The sequence below is a fragment of the Megalops cyprinoides genome, chromosome 2, assembly GCF_013368585.1.
Source record: "Megalops cyprinoides isolate fMegCyp1 chromosome 2, fMegCyp1.pri, whole genome shotgun sequence".
Classification (NCBI taxonomy): domain Eukaryota; kingdom Metazoa; phylum Chordata; class Actinopteri; order Elopiformes; family Megalopidae; genus Megalops; species Megalops cyprinoides.
Window position 1 is genome coordinate 62658798 of NC_050584.1, and position 21863 is coordinate 62680660.

The following is a 21863-nucleotide window of genomic DNA, read 5'->3' on the forward strand; positions in this document are numbered from 1 at the left end:
TCGAGGGCCTGAACACAGAGACACACACATTCCTCTGCTCTGCTGGGATATCACATACTAGCCAATTACAACTTCCAGTAGGACCTTCTATTATTGCAATAAACAGAAGATGAAGTTTGTATGATTTTCACAAATGCTTTAATGGCAGATAAGTAAAACAGACAATTTCAAAAGAATTATAATTTAAAAAGGATTAAATGTAAAAGATTTGAAATGCTTTACTCATTAGAGCACACAACATTGAACAATATGCCCTACTTTTTATTGCATCACAGAACAAAGCTTTAAAACGTTATTTTATCATTTTTGCTTGAAATTACCATAAAAAATATACGGCTACAGAAAGGCTTTAAGAACACAAGAGTCCTTCAGACAAGGCAATACCCTCGCAGGGATATAGCGTTGTGTATAAATATACCGGATACACTATGCCATAGCCCATTCGAACAAAGGACCAACCAGACCAGTCCATACCACACCCTTCTTTGTTGCTTTGCACAGGCCTTCAAGAGCTGTGGTCTAACATTCCGGCAAGGCAGTGAGACTTTTACTTCCTTATAATGCAGGAAAAAAAGCCATCAATCACCTCTAGTGTTTCGGAACAGAAATAAGTCAGGCCTCAGAACTCCTTCATTCTGATATGGGGGGGGGGGGGGGGGGGGGGGGCACGTTACCGTCCCCCATCACATGGAAGGAAAACCTCTGCAAAGAAGCTTTGTCATGCGAGATCTAAATCGCTTTGTGTCCAGACAAATGTCCATTTTGTTAAAATCAAATGAAAAAGGCATGCTCCTTTTCACCAAAGTCACTTTCTCCAGTGTTACATGGTGGTTTTATGGAAATGTTTAGGAAATGGGTATTTTGAACTGAATGGAGAACTACGAGATGTGATCATAATGTTATCCAAACCCTCTAGACTCGTCCAGTCACAACAGATAGGGGACAAAATAACTAACGCCAGCCCATCAGATATTGCATGGCTCCCGGATAACAAAAATATATAAATAACAATAGGTGTACTGTTCAATAAATATATGAAAGCTCACCTCAGTGTAAGTGCTTTTTCTGTGCAGTGTAAAAAGTAATAGCTCGTGGTATTTCAGAAATGCCCTCGTTATCATTATCAGTTGTAATGCATGTTTTTTTTTTTTTTTTTTTTTTACACACTACCTCAACCAAAGATCCCGCCTCTTTGTACATGCTTCTCTCTGTTCCAGCACCTTCAAACAAGCACACCGTGCACAGAACCTTTAAGAAACCAGTAAAATGCTACTTTTGAATAGCTGCCACTAGAGTGAACTAGGAAAATGATTTTCTTAAAAAAAAAAAAGTAAATGACTAAAGTGAAAGGAGTAGAATTATGGGTGCAATATAAGCGATGAATACAGCGAATACATTAAGCACACAGTCCCCACTCTCTGGTGTGCAGGAATACGGTAATGCACAGAGCTCATAGATGTTGTTTCTCATCATAGCCCTACCACAGCATGCATTTCCTGAAGACTGCTCGGCTATAAAGCGCTACTGTATAAGGCATAACCTCATAACTGTCTCCTGCTGACTCCTGTTGTTATGCATCATAACTGCCGCATGAGGACTGCATGGCTTATTTAAACCCAGCAAGAGAGGCAGGAAAATAAATAAGGAAAGCAAGTTGCACAGGAAGTACCCCTAAAGAGCAAGTACAAGTGTTAATAAAAACTCATTTTCAAATCCCACACATCATGGCCTAGGGTTGCTGTAACACGTTAAAGTACCACAAGAGAGATACAAGATAAAAAATCGTGAAAGATAAACTCTGAACTGAACTGAATATCAAACTCATCATTCTCTGTCAGCTGTATTACCATGCTATATCAAATGCTGACATCAGAGGTACAACACAGATAGCCTCTAATATGTCAAGGAGTTTTTTTTTTAATCCTATATTTTCGTCGGAGCACTGCTAATAACTGTGTAAACTTTCTTTTCTGTAAGCAAGTTTGTCGTCTAGCGGGAGTGAGTCACGGTGCACTGAGGAGAAAGTGCTGGGGTGTTTAATATATTAAGGGCTTTGGTAATGCACAGGGGGTGTAGTTCACTGGCACATCACAGACACCTGGGAGCAGCGCCGCTAATGCACTCCAGCCTGGCTACCGGCAAACTAATGGGACCGCCTGGACCGCGGGGAGCACTCCTGTGAGAGGGTCACGTGTTAAGCCGGAGTTAAAGGGGGGGGGGGGGCGATGGGGGGGGCGCGGTTGCCGCGGAGACGCTAAAACACAAAGAGGGACCCCAGGGCCATGCCGGTGGCGGCCCCCGCGAGGACGCCCAGCGCCAGGTCGGCTCCGTTGTCATGGTGACGCTCCCGCACGATGACCTGGTTCACTTCTCGAGGAGGGTAAGTACCTGTAAAGCACACGAGAACCTCGCTTGCGTCGCGTCCAGGTAAAGATAGAGGAGAAATAAATAAAATACAAGAAGCATTTCCACTCAGATTCCTATGACAACAAAAAAACAGCAGCAATCATGAGGAGACTCAAAACAAGGAAAATCTAAAAATGAGAAAGGTGTAGCATGAATGCATACAGCCAGAGCCCGCACCTGAGCTCAGGTCTCTCTTGTACTGAAATATAGTGCTGCTGGAACAGGACTGAACGCAGCCCAAAGAAAGGGCTCACCCCGTCTCCTTACCTTGGTACTGATAGGGGTAGGCCACAGTGTAAGCCTGCCCATCGGCGGCATATACTATCTGCGTGCCCGGTGGAGGGGGAGGGCCGTAGACCACGTAGCGTCCCTGGTCGTACATCTGCAGGGGGGTCAGGGAGGTGAAACTCATTATTTCAGACAATTAAGAGGGCCCTCGTCTATGTAGGTCAAAGCCATGACTGTAAAACCCATAGACGGCTGCTGTAAGCATTTACCTGGGGCGGAGAAACGACCTCGCTGTACGGTGGGGGCGCGGAGGCCACGACCTCATCAGGGACACCCATCTGAGGGGGGACGACCACCTGCAGCACAGAGGAGAAACGAAAGACACGGCTCATTAACAGCAAAATGAGGACATGGCTGAGACAGAACGAGACTCCAGTTACATAACCTGGCAACTTGGAACTGACCAACAAAACAAACCAGGATAAGACAAACAACATCGTCCTGGATCATAATGGATGGCCGGCACGCCTATTGCGATTGTCCACACCAAGTCAAGCTTTGGCGAATAATGCATGCCGAAAGCCTTTGGAGGGCCAAATGAATTCGTTCCAGTGTGAAAGAGTGGCCCTTCACATTTTCCTGCTACCCTCCACTGGTCAAAGACTGAACTAAAACTACCCACAAGTGGCTGGAATATGTTTTATGATGTCAAAAATACACATGGCTAGCAATACGCATCTGGAAATGCTACTTAGACCAAACGGTCATGTATTTCAGAAACATACTTTATTTCAGGGAGACCAGCTCCAGCCTGGGCCGAAGTATACCTAATGGTAGATGAAATGTGGTAACAACCGCAGACATGCTGAGGTGTAGCTAAATCTGGGCCAATTCAAACACCTCTTTTACACAGCCCACTCCCTGGTCAACAGAGACTTATACTCACCGCGTTCATTCTGGAGTCCTGCAAGGCCATACACCACGCCCTGAAACAAAGACCGAACTGTTGAGCTCCACCACCAAACCACCATGACACCACCGTGACGTACTTACCAAACACTATCCCAGCGGAAGGACAGTGACAGCAACATACTGACTCCTAACACGTCCAACCCAATCTGCTTCTGCCATTCTACTCAGAGCCTCTTTAAACCTACAGTGACACTGCCTTCTTCCTGTTCCTCTCCACGATCTCAAGAAACCGACAAATGACAAACACACCAAGCGCCCTGGCCCCTTTTAACAAAATGATTCTCTGGAGTGCAGAAGTATGATTCATACGCAGAGCTTGTTGCTGCTATTAATATCCATTATAGCTCTACAGTATGCATTTCTCCAACCTCATAAATGCCTTTCATGTATAAATCACAACAGCATTTTAATATTTTCATACGATTGATACACAGCCTAATGAGATTTCTGAACAATATTGAGCATCTCTCACGGTGATGCTTTGAGATATTACCATCCCAAGGGTGGCAGCACTGCTTAGACCACAGAAGAATCCATTTTACTAAAACATTTATACTGTACTAGCTGCCATAAATCATTTAAAGAAGAAACATTCATACTGCTTCTTCCAGAGGCGTGTGCTGGTATAGGAATTGTGCAATTGCACTAAATCGTATTGTCTTATGGGCTTTTCTGTTATCTGTAGTGGCAATTTCTACATGTGAGCGCAACATACTAAAGTGTGAATGTGAAAATTAAGGACAAATTTTCTTGCACTTTGCCATTTCTTTTTGATGACCCTCACCTTCACCATCAGACAATCTGTACCCATCAAGTTTCAGACAGAATAACTACTACTACTACTATCATCATTATTATTACTATTATTATCATCATTATTAAAGGCATTCAGCTTGAAGAGATGACAATTCTAATGCAGCATACGGAGACATCCTGCAGGGTTTGAGGGCCTGAGCCCCAGTTACATGGCCCCACTCCGCTCTGCTGCCTGGCTGCCAGGACCTGATAAATTAATGAACGCGGTGATGGGAAGCTCTCAGGGGTGTACTCACAGGGCGTCGTCTGGCCCGTCCGCACACAAGCTGATGATCCTGCCGTCCCTACACACGATCTGCAGCAGGGAGTCCCGGCCCTTGCCTTCCGGGGGGGTGAGATCTGCGGACACAAAACGGGCGGGTTGGGGTGGGTCATTTCATCTCTTAAATTCTCCATTACAAATCCACCATACTGCAAAGCTCAATGCCATCTCCCTTTGCTCCGATAAGACAATTCCACATTCAATCTACAAATACGGGAAGTGGTATTATTATAGCTATTGCTATGAACTTGCAATTTACTCTGTGGAGCAGAGTGTGTGTGTGTGTGTGCATGCATGTGCGTGCAGATGGATGGACTGATGATTAAAGACAATATTCACATACCAAAGGGAAAACACTACAACAAAAGTGTTGCTGAACACCCGTCAGCTTGTGATGGTGCTGTACCTCGACACGAGTTCCCAGTGCGGATGTTGATGCAGTCCACCTTCATGTGGATCTGGTCCTCCATGTCCCGTCTATGCTGGTCATCATAGAAAATCAACCGCCCATCTGACCACAAGTCAAACCAGTTCTTCTTCCACCGTCGCAGAATGGTACCTGTACCGGATGAGTGGATCCAGAACAACAACCAATTTCATATAATAAATATGTAGTCATGTGTTTTATAGACAATCTTTCTGCAATCTAATAAGGAAATATTTGGAAACTGGTGGAAATTGCTCTGATAATTCAAATAAAAAAGAATCCATACAGAAAGCTGAAAACACAGTGGTTTGGGAAAAATAACGGCATCGAGTAGTAGCGTATCATTTTTCAAATGTTACTGTTAGATACGCTGACAAGCACCACCACAGCTCTTGTTTTGATTTTTAAATGATCAAAGCTGGAACTCACTCTGTCTCTGAAGCCACCCGCTTTTCACATAGGCCATCCTTACAACAATGTCACTGTAACGGGAGAGAAAAAAAAACGAATAGCGCTGAGGACAGTGAACGGCATGAGTGTCACGTGGTTCACGGGCTGTAACAATGCTCCTATTTAGAGCACTTAAAGGCCTCTCGCACCTCGGCGTTCCTTCCTGGAATTAGCCACCTAGAAACCAAATTCACAAGATAACTCCCGCTAACCTTATCAAACAGCAACCTGCTAGCTTTATGGCAACGCAGGCATTCACCCTCAGCTGGTGGCAAAAAATAAAATAAATAAGAAATGAAAATAATGCACATCGCAATTCGAAATAATGCGTGGCTAATAATATTTCAACGCTAGACTGTAGACGGGAGAAGGCATTCATTTAGATGCAAGATACCTAACGTCACCTTCAATCCGTGTTTGGCTATCTATCCTACATTAACCCAGTACTTCAGTTTCTTATAGGTGTGGCACGAAGTTTCTTCAATTTATATATATATTTAATTAAACTTGTCTACAGAAATACTATGATGTACAAGTGTAAAGTTATATCTTAACCTTCCTAATTAACGTTAAATGACAGCAGCGGTCTGTATGACTACTTCCTAATTATTCTGAGAATTGAGACAGCAGGCTACCTAGTTAATTAACTTGCTAGCAAGCAAGCTAAATGGAAGTCCCTCAGACAGAACCGCTAGCAAGCTAAGCCGCACGGTCTCAATGTGTAGGGCTAGCTGGCAATCTGTACCGAAGAGACACGCCGAACTATCAGCAGAATGGTCAGTTCGGTCACCTGATGCGGACAGACCGTAAAACACAGCTACAATCGTGGCTTTAGCATCAGTAGCAAACGTTAATTAGTTCAGGCTAAGTTGGTTTGTTAAAATTACTTGTACTACAGCGAGTCACCTAGCAAAGCAACACATGATTCTAAAGCCGCGATAAAATGGGTGCACAGCAAGTAAATAAAAAAACAAGCTGATCAATGTTAATACCTGTGATTTCGCGATGATTCCACTCCCGTTGGCTTCTGACGACTGCGACGGATAACTTCCAGCAAGCTGTTTTGAATGACATCAGGCTCAGCTGACTGTTGACTCACTGGAATGGTGGGAAATGTATTTCCTTATCGCTTATGCTTTATCTTTACATAGCGCAATATCAACAACATCAACTAAAGAATATGGATGAAAACAGGGTGCACTTTCGATATTTACTTTGCTTAGCAAAATCAAAAACGGGCTTTTTTTGACATGAACTCTGAAAAGGCGTACATTTCTGAATAATGGTACATCTTTCAAAAAACAAATGTTGAGAATGATTCATACCGTTAAGTGTCTACAAACATAGTTTTAAAACAGAGAAAGAGATAAAAGAGATAATCCTGCTTCATGATTATGTGGTCCGGACATTTAAAGAAGCTTCTGGAACTTTACAGAAGTTTCCGACACCTGTATTGACTCTGGGTACAAGGGGAGGGCACACACAGTAACAAGCCAATAATATCCTTCCTCATGGATACAGTTAGACAGCAGTCTGCCTCTGCCGATATTAGACACATTTTGGTAAATGTCACCTCTGCAAATAAGGTGATGACAGTACAGATATCGACATGAAGCTTTACCTGGCAGTTCACACAATAGCATGTATTACCTATTATTACTGCTGGGGAGCAACAGTGTAATAGTAAGGAGCATGGCCCATAACTCAAATGTTGCTGGTTAGACTCTGAGGTTGGCCAATCCCCTTTACCCTGTGGCAAATAACTTAATTGCCTCAGTAAATATCCAGCTTTATAAACTGATAACATATATAAGTTGAGTGCTATGTAAGTCACTCTGGATAAAAGTATCTGCTATGCATGCAACATTAAAGGCTGTTAACCTTTCATACAAGGACTTTTTTTTCTCAACATGCTGTGAGGAATGTGGCTTGGGTGGCAAATTTACATCCAAGGACAATAATTGGAAATGTTTTTCCTAAAGAAGTTCTACCATCGTTAGTAAATAAGAGTGGCAAAGATTTGCCAAACTGCATGTTAATTGCATACACACATGGGACAGCGTTTTGTATTCAGATGGAATACTGAACTTTATGGATATGGTCATCAACAGTGTGTTCAACACCAAAATTATGGGGGTAAATTGCATTGTCATCACAGAGAAAATAGTTGTTTTTTTTCTTAATACCTTAACATTCTGGAGCTAGTGCCCTCATCAGACACAAGTGATGTGTGTATCGAAATATCTACCAGGACATGTTTGGTCCCAGGTCCCAGGTCCAACCCTTCTAAGAAACCAAAATTTTGTTGAAAAACAAAACTAAATAACAAGAAAATGATCCAAACAAGCATGCATCAGCATCTCTGAGGAAAACAACATAATTCCTCTGGACAAGCTATCTTCAGATCCAAATCTGACACATCAAACTCAAACTTCAGCAAAAATACTCTGGAAAACAACGAAAACCTGAAGGAGCAGCAGACATTCTTCCAGAAAAAAGTGGTCAAAAATCGAATGTTGGAAGTAATTATCTGAACCTCATAAAATATGTAGCGTCACCTTAGTGTCATCAAACTGTGTGTGTGTGTGTTAAAACTTTGGTAGTATAAGCATTTTGCAAGTTTTCATGTGTTTGAGAGGAAAAAAGTAGATTATATTCGCTCTTCGTGTGCGGATAATAGTTGTGTAATATTTGTGTCGTTTACTGGACGCCCTTTATGCTTGACTTCTGGAGTCGCCCTGAATAAGAGCGTCTATGGGATGTCAACAGAGCAAATGTATTGTTAATTGTACTCATCTTGTAAGTCGTTCTGGGCAAGAGTTTGTTCAGCGACAAAATGTTGATGTAATATAGGCTGTATATATACGTTTATATTATATAGAATAAATATAATATATATAACGTTTCTAATATTACCTTATACTGATAGGTTTTTCTCTATAAGTACTGGCATATTGTAACTGGCGATATTGCAAGTTACAAAGAAGGTTATTTTGAAGATGTATCATTCGTTTTTGCAATAGATTAGAACATTAAACATAAGTACATAGCCAGTTAAGTCCATACAGTAAGAGCCAAGCCTTAATTTTACCCAATCAGAGCTACATATCGTATTCACTTTATTTTGAACCAATGGGAGAGGAGGAAGTCATGAATAATTAATTAGTACATACATTGCTGTAATAGTTCACGCGGGCTGAAAGGAAAAATTATATGTTATACTTGTGGAAACTGTAAAGATGGCGACGGCAATATACCTGGAACATTACCTGGACAGTAAGTTACAACACGTCAGTATGTTTCAAGAACAAAACACTAGCTGCATTAGCCTCTTTTGAAGTATAGCAGGCTGGCTAACTTTCCGACTCTCAAAATTAAGGAATGGAAATTCAGTGTTGCTCTCAAAAAAAGGTGTAGCCGGACGGCTAACGTTAGCCAGCTACCAGAGCTGCGGTACGTTTGCGTATTTTTTGAACATTAGTAGTGAACGGAACAATCCCGCAGCAGAAAGATGAATAAAACTCCGTGAACGACGTGGAAATGGGTTTTCCTTTAGTTGTGTCATTGACAAAGGTGAGCTGTAGTTTAGCTAGCTGGCTTGGGTGTTGCTAGCAACGGTGAAACGCTGGCTAGTTGAGCTAACGTTACATCAGTGAGAATGTGGCTAGCCCTCTAGCCAGACATCTGGATACGCACAAACAGGAAGCCCCGTAACTCACATGAAAAAAAGTCAGTACTTAACAATGTAGTCATGACACGAATGTCGCGCTTTTAAAATGTGTGTTTTAGCATTTTATTGGAAACACGGCTTGTTGCAGCTCGTTGAAGGACGTGGCTGGGGAGCTCTTTAGTTCGCAAGCTGCGGTCCGCAGCGGGCGGGATGTTTGATTTTTAAAGTGCGTCACACGCACACACTGCTGCTCTGACAGCAGACATTACGAAATGCGCAGTGCTGTTTCCTGTCTGAGAGGCGCCAATAGAAACCAACCAATATGAGCCACGCAAATCTGACTAGAACAGTCTTGGAAATTATTTCCATAACTTCTCGTCATGATGATAGTTTATGTTTTATGTCGGTAAACGCGCAGATGTTTCCAAAGCAACCAAGGCTACCTGTTGCACAGCGTTTGTGTCCAAACAGGATCGCTGTCAGTTTATGTCCAGCTAACTTTCCATATAACCAAAACCAGGGCTTGCAGTGAACACAGATAAGATTTAATAAGATTTAATTTGACACGGCTAAATAAAACAACCACACACACACACTATGCACATAAGAATATATTTTAATAAATGTATATATTTTTAAACCCTCTTACACCAGAGAAGTTTTGAGAACTTATTTGATTTTATCATAGGTATTGAAAATCTTCCCTGCGAGCTCCAGAGAAACTTCACTCTGATGCGCGAATTGGACAGTAGGACTGAAGGTAGGTTAAGTCTCCGCTATTGACTTGTCAGTTTTTCCTTCTTGAAAAGAATGTTCCTGAATCACCAGTGAGTCTCCATTCTCTTGCACTGCAAGGCCTGACACATAAGCATTTACTGTGGAGAGATCAATACTCTCATGTGTTTGATGGACTTTCCCCTGAATTGTATAGCGTCCACTGTCATTGTCACTAATGTGCCACCGCACTGTGTACACAGGGCTTTATGGTAGATGGTCACGCCATGTCACTCTTCAGGGTTGCGTATGATCCATTTCGTGTTTCTCCAGAAAAGAAGGGGGAGATCGACAAGCTTGCAGCAGAATACATCGCGAACGTGAAAAACCTGGCCTCGGAGCAGAAAGTGGAGCACCTGCAGAAGATTCAGACGGCCTACAGCAAGTGCAAAGAATATAGCGACGACAAAGTGCAGCTCGCCATGCAGACGTATGAAATGGTCAGTACTGTTTTGCCTGTACTAACCACTGTAATATAGTTTCCTCGCTCCTTTGCTGAGTAGAGGGGGCTTTACCCCTGACATAGCTTGGAATGTTGATAGTTCTATATCTTCACATATTTTGTAACCCATCTGTACAGCTGGAGTTATGCTGTAGGAACAGATATAAAAGGTCTTGCCCAAGGGTGTAACAGAATTATGTCTGGGGATTTGAACCCATAGCCCACTGGTCTAGTGTCCAGCACCCTACTCTAAACATGCCCTCCACACTAATGGGAGATTTTTCTGGGTTAAAAATAATGCAGTCACATTCCATTGTAGTCAGTGGTGATTTCCACATCCCACTGTTGCCAATCGACATTTTCCTTTCTGTGCGATTGGCCAGGTTAGTTTAATTAGTTTTGATTAGTTTGATTAGTTTATTTGTATCACTTGTCCTGTCAGACTAGGAATCCATAAGATGTCCCTCATTGTGTAATCTGCATGTTATTCTGCAGTGTCGGGAAGGAACTGAAAAATTATTCGCTGACCTGGGGTAAAATACAATTGAGAAACTCCTGGAAAATAATAATAATGAAAATGACAACATAGGCATAACACATAAGTTTAACGCATACGTGTAAGTGTGAAAAATAAAATAACCATGATAAATGAACTTTTTCTGGGCGAGGAGATGTGTAATAACCCTCGGGCTCTTCTTTTGTCACAGATAACATAAGACATTTGGTCTTTCCCTCCAGGTGGATAAGCACATCCGCAGGCTGGATGCAGACCTGGCCCGCTTCGAGAACGAGCTGAAGGAGAAACTGGAACTGAGCGGCTATGAGAGTCCTGATGGCAGAGCGCTGAAGAGTAAGAACTGTCCTTTATAGGGCTGATCCGGGACGGAGAGCATGTTTCACTCTCTTGCTTAAGGCTTGGCCATCATTGGTTGAGGCATGTGTAAAATGAGAAAGAGTAAAGAAAAAAAGTCCCATTTCTTGCTATACATTCCACCACCCAAAGTTGTTTCACAGCTATATGACCAGTCCTCAGCCTGGCAAAGGTCAGTAGCAGTAGTGAGTTAGCATGTGTGCTTCCGCCATGGAGGGTTACGTCATCGAGTAGAGTCAGAATACGAGTATGATTAGCCGACTCTGCTGGGGTTCTCGGTCCTTAGTTCATAACATTACATTACATTACGTCATTTAGCAGACGCTCTTACCCAGAGCGACTTCAAATAAATGCATCACCGTGCTAAGAGTAGTTGTCGAGCTCGTTGAGCTCACTGCGTGTTTTGGTGCCCCAATGAATGTCGTTTGCAAGCGGCCGGAGACATACCTCTGTTACTTTGCATATGACCCAGAGAGTTGCGGTTTTTAAGTAGACTATGTGTTCATCTCCCTGCAGAAGGCGGTAGGAACCTGAAGGAGAAGAAAGGACCCAAGGGAAGGGGCAGGAAAGGGTCGGATGAAGATTCACCAAGGAAGAAGAAATCGAAAAATAGGTACAAAAAGCTACACTCTCACAAAAAGGCTAAATACACCTCATTTTACCTGGGGAGAGTATCATTTCAGACCGATCATTTAAGACTTTTGATCAGATTTGTTAGTCCAATGTCATGCTGTGAGTTAGAGAAGATGGACAGTTGGATTCACAGGCTTTTTTTGGTTTCACATCATTTTAAAGGCTGTATCCAGTGAACATCATTGTTTACCTTCAAGTCACATAGGCCCTGTTTACACTTGGTTTTAAAATGCATCTTGGGTGATTGGATCACAAGTGGACAGCCGAGACACATCGCCGTTTACGCCTGTGTCTATCATGCGTCTCCAAGGTGTCCAGCTGACCACTTGTGTTCAGATTTCGTTACTGCCTACGTTACTTCTGCTCGAAGGTCAGAGGGCCCCACACACAGTTATTACGTCAGTCTCTCTTGCCAGATTTGTTTAGCACGGGCTAAAAATGTTTCAAGAACTAATATACATGTATAGGTTATTCCAACTGTTGAGATTGGCAGGACAAAGTCATTTGTGACTTGCAAAACAGGGCAGGACAAGACAAAAAGGGAAGAATGTTAGAAAAGCAGTGGCTTTTGCCGCTGCTGTGATAGCCACAAGACCCAGAAGAGCAAACTGCATTGATGACGTATTTTCCTGTTACTTCCTTGTCGGGCACGCATCAGGACGCATTAGCGTTTACACTACAAAAGATATCTGGTCAAATGCGTCCCAGACCACCTCGGCAAGTGGTTTGAGTGATCGGATCACAATGCATTTTGGTGGTCGTTTACACTTATATTTAGTGCTGTCCACTTGTGATCTGATTGCCCAAAACTCATTTTAAACCTTTTAAAGCATTTAAAACCTTTCCCTAACCCTAACCCTAAGTGTAAACAGGGCCATACAGTTGTATCGCATGATTGCTGAATTCGGCAAACTCATGCCACTTGTGGCCCCATTGTTGTTGCTGTGAAAGAGCTTTGTTTGATTAAAGTTTCGGGTCTGTGCTCGCCTTTTCTTCCTTTGCAGCCCGGAGTTCAGTGACTCTCTGCTGGCTGTGCACCCCTCCGATGTGCTGGACATGCCCGTCGATCCCAACGAGCCGACCTACTGCTTATGCCATCAGGTGTCCTACGGCGAGATGATTGGATGTGATAACCCTGATGTACGTGCCAGTTTGTGTTTTTATCTTCTCCATCAAATACAACTGGGCTGGTAGTCATGAGCATTCTCAAGATAAAAAAAAAAAAAAATAGTACACATGTTGACAATTTTTAAAGAATAAAGAGTAAGCCTTGTGCTTAGTTTAGAATGGGCGCATAAGCAATTCATAAATGCTTATGGTCCAGATACTGCTCGTAGAATGACTAAAAGTTGGGAGTGTTGATGCAGACTAAGGAGCAGGGAATCAGTGCTGCAGATCATAAATAGTCACAACAACCTCTCAGTTTTTTGTCCAAGAATGGAATGTCCTCTAAGTGTCCTCTAAGAAGCAACTAAGGAATAGAAAAATGCCCTTTTGATTGGGCAGGCAGTCGCTTTGTGACAGACTAAATTAGAATTATCTGCATCATCAACGCACAGAAATAATGCCACCCCACAATTTAAAGTGACGACACCACAGCCAGACTTGTGCAAACGTGGTGGATCTATTATGTTGTTCATAGCTAAAAATATTTAGGTTTGTTTTAAGCAGAGACAGAAAGTGAATATTTCTCCATATTTAATAACGCTAAGATGACACTATTTACTTCAGTTTCACTGGTAATAATCTATATTCATATGCCTGCCTGCAAGTTTACATTTGTTCATCTGTCTATCCAGCAGTTAGTGCGGGTACGTCTCGTAAAGTTGAAGTCAATTCTTTTCACAACCGATTCCCTATCATTATTTTATGATTGCACATCCCCTAAAAGGACTACAAAGTGTGTTGTGTAAAAATGTAAATGTGTAAATTTTATAACATTTTATATTTATTCCATGGCAAATTTCTTTCCTCTGATCCTTTAATGTAGGCTGGCACATCCAGTGTTGACAGTTCTAGCATACATGTAATGTGTCTTACATTGTGTAATACACTTTTGTTTAGTTTTGTGCAGTTTTGCAAACAGGAAATCCTTGCACCTTTCTCCCTCGTGGCAGTATATAGCGTATGCTTGTCATTGAGCTTAATTCGCAAGCTCAGTACTTTTCTGCAGGTGTACACCTATAAAATTCAGGCTGTTATGGATGAGAGTTGCAAGCAGCAGACGGCAACGTCAGCAGGTGTTGACCTTTTCAGTGCTTTGGTTGCTCTCTGAGACACAGCAGTAGCTAATTATTGATGTTATTTGAGCCTGCTGCATATAGCAACATACAGCATGCAAGAGATATATGGAGAAAGGCTTTGTTTTCTGAAGAATTACTAATGATGTTAAGTGAGTGAACTTGATTTTGACGCATGTGGACATGCTTAGTTAACTGGCCATGCCTATCCTCTCCAAGTACAGAATCAGTACAGGATAGTGTAATTGCTCTATGTGATTTTCATCATAAATCATAATCCCAACTCTGTCAGCACCTCGTCAAGATCCAAATTTAGGTCAGGACCCCATTTTGTGTACCGGTAGTACAATATTGTCACTATGCTATTTCTCGCAGCTGATTGGCACAGATTCTATTTTGAAAAACAAAAATAATGGCAAAAGGAATGCCCTATATATATATTTTCTGCTCTCATAAACAGCGTGTGGCTTTCCTAGCTATGATATAAAGCATACTGCCTTTCCTCTAAGAGCTTGTTTACTCTTGTGTACATCACTGTCAGTGCCTCAGTATCAACAGTCCTACATGCAACTTGTAAGCGAGAATAAATTTAACGGAACTTAATTCCGTTCTCAGGGTTTACACTCTCACAATTTCTGTGAATGCCAGCCCTGATCTGAAATTGATATCAGTTGCCATTTGAATCAGCAGGAAAATAAAGTAGTGTTGCCTTACTTTTGATTTCAAATTTTTCTTTTCTGCTTTTTTTAAACAGTGTCCAATAGAGTGGTTTCATTTTGCTTGTGTTGATCTTTCTACAAAGCCAAAAGGGAAATGGTAGGTGAAATTCAGAGCTTTTACATTATGGTTTGTGTTTCCACATGGATTTAAGTAAAAGTAATGAAGTCTGATTCATTTTTTAATTCTTATTGTTATTGTGTTCACATGAATCTAAGTAAAATAATGTCATCTGATTTTTTTTAATACATAGAGAAATGAAATTCACAGCATTTTGTTTTTTTTTAACAGGTTTTGTCCTCGCTGTATCCAGGACAGGAAGAAAAAATGAGGACCTGATTTCTTTACTTGAAGAAAAAATAACTTTTTATATGTATATGTATTTTGTTAATGCGGTAAAAGTGTAATATATCTATATATATTATTCCCTTTCTATATTGACCATGATTTCATGGTTGGTAAAAAAAAAAAAAACTTTTATTTTTGAATTGCTGTCAGAAATACTTGAAATCTATCAATCCTTGTCTCAATTTTTAGCATTTGACAAGCAGATGTGTACATCACAGGAGAATTGTCTTTACACACATAAACAGTAGATTATGACCAGTTATTTGCTGTCTTCAAATTCCGTTTTAATTGCAGGCACATGGTAAAGATGGAGGAAGTGTTTGGTCCTCCATTACACCTGACCTTTTTAGCTACCTACCTCGTGGGTTAAAATAATGCAGCAAACATATATTCTTGAGCCCTGCATAAGAATACAAGAAGGCCATAAGTCTGAATTCAAGCTTGAACCAAAAACAAAAAAAATCAATCAGCATCTCCGTCCACACAGAACTAACTCCCTTAGTCGAGTTTGGATTTGGACATTAAGGTTTCTGAAGAACACACTTCAGAAAAGTGTATTGTATTGTACGGACCGTAATGAATATGCATTGGGCATACCCCGAGATGTGTATTGGAGGTTCTGTTTTTGGGAGGAATCTCATTCGTTAGCCCGTTGTGCTCCTGGTCAGTAACATTTTGACCAAAGTGTATTACTTTTTGCCTGCAGCACAGGGAGTCATTGTTGCACTTTTTAAGGAAACTCTTCTCTGTTAAGCACTATTACTGCCCCCCACCCTGAAATATCACGTGCATGCAATGATATTTTATATGGAAAAAATACGTGATATCATATACATGTGATTTTTTTCTGTGGGGGGTGAAGACTTCCCTTGATTCTTATAAAACAAGCTACTGTAAAGAAAAATAATCTTGTTTATAACTTAACTTTACAAAAGGCACAAAAGCAGGAAAAACAGTATTCACACAATAGTAAGCTATTATTCATGGCGTTTATAATCCACTGACATGGTTAATTTTTCTTTCAAATGTTCTTTCCTTAATTTGTCATTGCAAACCATTTGATTATCTTACAGAATATGTAATGGATAACCCCATCCTACCACCTGCTTTCTTCAGAAACAGCTAACACAATTAGAGAATTAAAATGATATTTGATTATTGTCATGATTATAGTGGGCCTGGCCCACCAAATGCAAACCAGATTGCACTGGCACATAATATAGTGTACATGTATCTGTCCTATGCCATAGGAGAATGTACCTTTTAATACTGATCCCATTGTTGACCATGCAATGAAGATGAGATGCACTGTTTAACGTCACTGCTGTGTAATGTTTCCCGGTGGGAAACTAATCAAATCAAACCTGTCATTACCAGATTGTTTTTGGGGAAAAAAATCCCTCCATAATACATATTTTTGGTTTTTAAACTCCAGTTTTGACATTGCATCAACTTAGCAGTTATTCCAAAGTTTCCATTACTGTGAAAATATTTCATGCAAAAACCCGATGACCTAATCTTCATAAAACATTCATAGAATTTTTTTTTCTTCACAGACATTATTTTTCATTTTCCAAAGATCTGCTCAGTAGGCTACTAGACACCTCTCAGCTATATTGATTTTTATGGGTGTCCATGTGAGCTTATCTGTTTAACTGTGAATACATTTTTATAAACAAGGGATGTTGTCCATGTTCTGGAGGGGGTACTAAATGTTTGTATCTTTTGTGTTTCATATAATCTGTCAACCAAAAAATAAACATTTTTCAGTATTTATCACTGAAGAGCATGTTCATTCGTATAGTAGCGGGTGACTTTTTTTTTGATCTATGGTTTTAAATGTATGTAATCAATTTGTGATATTTGCTTTAATAATGGACTTGTATGAATCAGACTTGTGAAGACATTTTAACTCACAATGGATTTTCTGCTTTGCTGCTGTTGCTAGCATTAGCTAGCATGACAATGTACTCGGAACAAGTTGGAACTCATCCTTCTGACGACTTGGATACCCTAAGAACGCCATTCTTTATAAACACGCCAACTATATGTGTATGTGTGAGTATGCGTTAATGGGATGTTTTCCAAGTGGGAAAGTCTAAAACTCGCAAATTATTTTCTTCTTGCTGTTATTTTGTGGTTATCAGGGTTTCCCGTAATTATGAAGTGGTCCACTAAAAAACAACCATTGGAGTAGAGTATGCAACCTGCATATTATAATTGAAGAATTTGTAATACTAAGCACAGAATTCAATATTTATATTTCGATATTTCTCTCTTCTAATATCTATATTTATATTTATATCCCACCTATTGTATTGTGTTATACTTAATGACTGACTTGACTCACGAATGCATTGGAAAAGGCAGAAATACACAATCTTGGGGGTAAAAGGTTTATTGTGTCCGTGTGTATTTTTGGCCACTTTTGTATTGGCATAAATAAATGTATTTTTGTGGCAAGCGATTATTACTGCACCTCAGTTTTCTTCGTTTTTCTAGGAATCATTCTCCCATTATAATCTGCAAAGGTGGGACTGCACAATAATGCGTTTGTTTAAAAGCAATGCTTTAATTTCCAGCAACAGCCCAAGCAGAGCTCCTTGGATAACATTAATTACCTATAGTTACAACTACAAATTCAAGTTCCAGCTGAATACCTGCTGGGGAAACAAAGGTCATGTGATCATTACCCCAAGCACCTGTTCTCGTGTTCTTCTTAACATTTATTTTCTAACTAGTTGCATCTGTACTCTGGATATACAAAAAGCTCCCGTTTCCTGAGGTTTACCGTTCTGGTACTGATCCCTGCTGATTTTTGACTTTACTGAATAGCTTCATTGTCAGCGATATTTATTCCTGAACACAAGCTGATAGAAATGCTGGAGCTGGAATAGCTGAGATACTTACAACCCTTCCTCATATGACTAAGCATCAGGTGAGTTATGGAATGAATGAGTCGAAGGTATTTCACCTGTTTAACTTGGGCACGGATGCAGATCTCGGGTCCCTTTAGTGACGATCTACACACAAGCTATAGAATGGGGTATGAGGAATGGAACAGATCGGAACAAAGCCTGCATTCCTCCACAGTATGATTCAAAATAATCTTTCTTTCTTTTTCCCTCCTCAGAAGCGGAGCCAGAAACAGCAGCTCTGCAGTACGAGTCCTCAGCATTCACTGCCTCTGTGAGGCATTTCACTAGCTCACACTTCTTGCCATTCTCACAGCACCCTGCAGTGTTGTAATGCCTATGTGTATAACAGTTTTTCTGTGAATCTGGAGCAGGACGAGCTGGAATGGGGGGGCTAAAACTCGTCGTCAGACTCGTCCTCGTCCCAGCTGCAGGTCTCCCGGTCGCCCGCCTCGGGGAACTCCACCTCCAGGTCGTAGACGAAGTCGGGGTCCTCCTTGCGCTTGCGGTTGCGCTCGAACAGCTCGTCCATCTGCGCCTTCTTGCGGGCCAGCTCCTCGTCGCCCAGCTTGTTGAGGTCCTCGTCGGGGTCCAGGTGCAGCGAGGCCAGGCTCTGCTCCAGGGTGCGGCCACGGAGGCGGTCCCTCAGCACCGTGTGCAGCCGCTCCAGCTGCCGCAGGGACACGCCCTCCAGGTAGGCCCGGTGCCGGGCGTTGTTCTTCAGACGCTCGGCCGCCTGGCTGCAGTCTGGGGGGGGGGGGGGGGGGAAGGGGGGAGAGAGACAGAGAGAGAGGGGGAGAGACAGAGCGAGAGAGAGAGGTGGCGTCACCAACAGGTACACCAGGGAGATATTGTGAAGAAACTAGCTAAGGGGCTGGACTTGTAATAGGAAGGTTGCAGGCTTGAATCCCACATGGGCCACAGCAGCTGAACCCTTGACCAACAGTGTACTGTATCGGTAAAGAGTAGAACTCATAACCAAAAGGTTGCTTGTTCGATTCCCCCCAGGGGCACTGTTGCTATCCCCCTGGACAAGGTGCTTAACCCAGAATTGCCTCAGTAAACAGCCAGCTGTATATATGGACAACGTATAAAGATTGTAACCTGTGTAAGTCACTCTGGAAAAGAGCATCTGCTAAATGACAATAGTGCAATGTAATGCAATGTATACCAGGGTGGTAGTGCGACAGTGGCTATAGGGACTTGACTTGTAATAGGAAGGTTGCAAGCTTGAATCCCATTTAGGGCACAGCAGTTGAATCCTTCAGCAAGCTCCCTGAATTGAACTGCTTCAGTAAATACTGTAGAAGCCCGAGAGAGTCTAAGCTATGTATGCAACCCTGGATGAGGGTGTCTCCTAAGTTTATAAATAATGTAATGTAACCAGAACTTTTCCCGAACAGAAGCAACCCTATACTTTCTACTGGCTCATAAAGACGTGGAATAAAGTAGGACCCAATGTACCCGACTACAGGTTACCATCACCACTGTGCACCAGAAAACTACTGTTGTAGAAATATTTTTTGCCCCTCAAAAACAGTATATGTGAGTAATGTAATGAAATTAAGGGTTACGTAAAAAACAAACAGAACAATCAATTACCACTGTCAATAGTAGTATGCTTAGTTGATCAGTAAGTACTTAATGTTAATGGTAAACAGATGGTCTTAATGTTGTAAAAATGTCTTTTAAATATACTTTTGTTACTTTATGTTTAAATAGACGTGTGTCTGTTTATTTCCCCATTATTAAGGTTATTTTGTTATTTTTGTTACGGTAGGTCACAAGAGGACAATGAATTTTAATTGGGGTCACAGGGTCATGATGTTTAGGCTCTCAAGTGTACTGACCAGTTCATGCCGTGACTTAAGAATTACTCAAAAAGACTTTAAAATGCCTACAACTTACACTGTTCTGTGGCGACTGTATGTCTGATTAATGTATTAATGTTACATTTTCCTTTATTCCAGACCTGGAAAAACTTGGGAGTCGAGTAACGCACAAAATATGTGAGGGTGTGAAAGCAACGACACTGTAATACAAATAAGCTACACCTGCATTAAGAAATTGTATGTTCCATGTCCTTAAATAACATTTTGAATATTAGCCAGTGAAGCATTTAAATTGAACAGGGTGCGTTTCTGTGATACAAAGGGCATCTGCTATGGTGTGCCTCAAACTTATTTCCACTTTGATAACAGAAAGGCCAGAAGTCAAGGCAATCCCACGCCAAGTCATCCCTCTACATTAGAATAACACCGCTGTAACAATTCTGCACTATCTACAACACTAGTGCAGTCGCAGCTTTAGAAATCCAAGAGTCATTCATGATGTTGTGTAATCATGACTGGAAGTTATATAAAGCGTTTGAGTGTAGGAAGATTAGTTTGATGTAGCCTCGTTGCATATCTTACCTGAATGTTGTGAGAAATTTCTCACTGGCATGATTCTTTGGCGCAACTTCTTGGTGTCCTTATCTTCGTAGATCAAGACTATGGAAGGAGGTTTAAACTTCACTCCGCACCGTTTAGCCACAAATGCCATCTTTTCAGTTGAGTGTCCCTCATTGTATATTGAGCGGATCAGTGCAAACTGCCTCCTTATGGGCTATATCCGACTAACAGCATCCTGGGGAAAGAGAAGCTAGTTAAAATATGATAATGTCTCAGCTGAATAACATTTGAGACATGGACATGAAAAAAATGTATTCGGACAGATCCAGTAGAGGGCGCTGCACTGCGTTTTCATTGTAGCTTGTTTACAGTAGACTGCAAATTACTAGCTGGCTGACAAAGTGGGCACAAATTAAACGAACCGACTGCTAAACGGCAAAATCAGACCAATGCATCGTAACTTGAAGTACGCAGCAATGTTTTCCCAACCTTTAGGTAACTTCGGTTAGGTAGCTGTATTCTGAATCCATAACAGACAATATTACATAGGATGATGGTCATTTAAAGTAGCTGAGACCCAGTCGCTGATGCTCAGACGTCATAGGACTATCACACAGCCGAGGTTGAGAAAATAGCGCTTGATATGCAACTATGTAACCACAGTTAACAATAAGGCAAGGAATATAAACATGTAACAGGCTAAACGGCTAACTAGCTACTTCCAAAATCAAAACTGTAAGGATACGTTGGCAAAGATTAACATCTACAGCATGCACATTTCCACTTTAAAGCTAAATGTTGGTATAAACACTCATAGCTAGCTACCTTGTTAGACATTTTGTACCAATTAAAATTAACGTTGGACTAGCTAGCTACATTTACTTTAGCCAGCTACCTTTCTCGTCCAGATGTGCATTTACAACGAGGATCTTCGAGCTGAATTAAAACTAGTTTTGATTTAACAAAGAAGCTATCTATTTATGCAGCAACTGGAGACGCAACTACCTTTTAAACTCACTCAAATTGTGCATCTTCCGGGTGTGTTGCTACGCTGTCCGATACAAGTCGTACCGCAATACTGCCTGTAAGGCGTCCATTCATTTCAACGAAAGAATCGTGAACATTTTATTAATGGATGAAGTTACATAAACATGGATAAATAAGTAATACTCCCTCGTTTAGTAATTCAAGACCATTGTTTTCGGTTTAGTGTAGCTAATTACGCAGTTATATACATTATGATCCGGCACTTGATTTGACTACTAACCGGTAGTTGCCCTCTTCCGTGTAGTTTAAGGA

The 21863-nt window shown here is 41.3% G+C and overlaps 3 protein-coding genes across 4 annotated transcripts; 1 reads left to right on the forward strand and 2 right to left on the reverse strand.

The window, feature by feature from the left end:
- Nucleotides 1-2205: 2205 nt before the first annotated feature.
- Nucleotides 2206-6610, reverse strand: plekhb2 (pleckstrin homology domain containing, family B (evectins) member 2). Its single transcript, XM_036521564.1, has 8 exons — nt 6554-6610; nt 5541-5593; nt 5091-5243; nt 4659-4761; nt 3581-3620; nt 2904-2990; nt 2674-2788; nt 2206-2388 (listed from the first exon to the last, which is right to left on the reverse strand). Exons 2-8 carry the CDS (start codon nt 5575-5577, stop codon nt 2255-2257), a joined length of 669 nt encoding a protein of 222 aa, XP_036377457.1. The 5' UTR covers nt 5578-5593; nt 6554-6610; the 3' UTR covers nt 2206-2254.
- A 2133-nt stretch (nt 6611-8743) lies between these two features.
- Nucleotides 8744-17560, forward strand: ing5a (inhibitor of growth family, member 5a). The gene is made up of 8 exons (XM_036522724.1): nt 8744-8837; nt 9920-9991; nt 10279-10445; nt 11186-11297; nt 11835-11931; nt 12956-13091; nt 14946-15007; nt 15200-17560. The coding sequence occupies exons 1-8, from the start codon at nt 8801-8803 to the stop codon at nt 15237-15239; spliced, it is 723 nt and encodes a 240-aa protein (XP_036378617.1). The 5' UTR covers nt 8744-8800; the 3' UTR covers nt 15240-17560.
- Nucleotides 17561-17647: 87 nt separating this feature from the next.
- Nucleotides 17648-21616, reverse strand: cep19 (centrosomal protein 19). Of its 2 annotated transcripts, none has more exons than XM_036522577.1 (3): nt 21570-21616; nt 20586-20799; nt 17648-18918 (listed from the first exon to the last, which is right to left on the reverse strand). In XM_036522577.1, exons 2-3 carry the CDS (start codon nt 20713-20715, stop codon nt 18566-18568), a joined length of 483 nt encoding a protein of 160 aa, XP_036378470.1. In that variant the 5' UTR covers nt 20716-20799; nt 21570-21616; the 3' UTR covers nt 17648-18565. The 2 variants fall into 2 exon arrangements, with proteins under 2 accessions (XP_036378470.1, XP_036378469.1); XM_036522576.1 differs by having other exon boundaries at nt 21460-21572.
- Nucleotides 21617-21863: the final 247 nt, after the last annotated feature.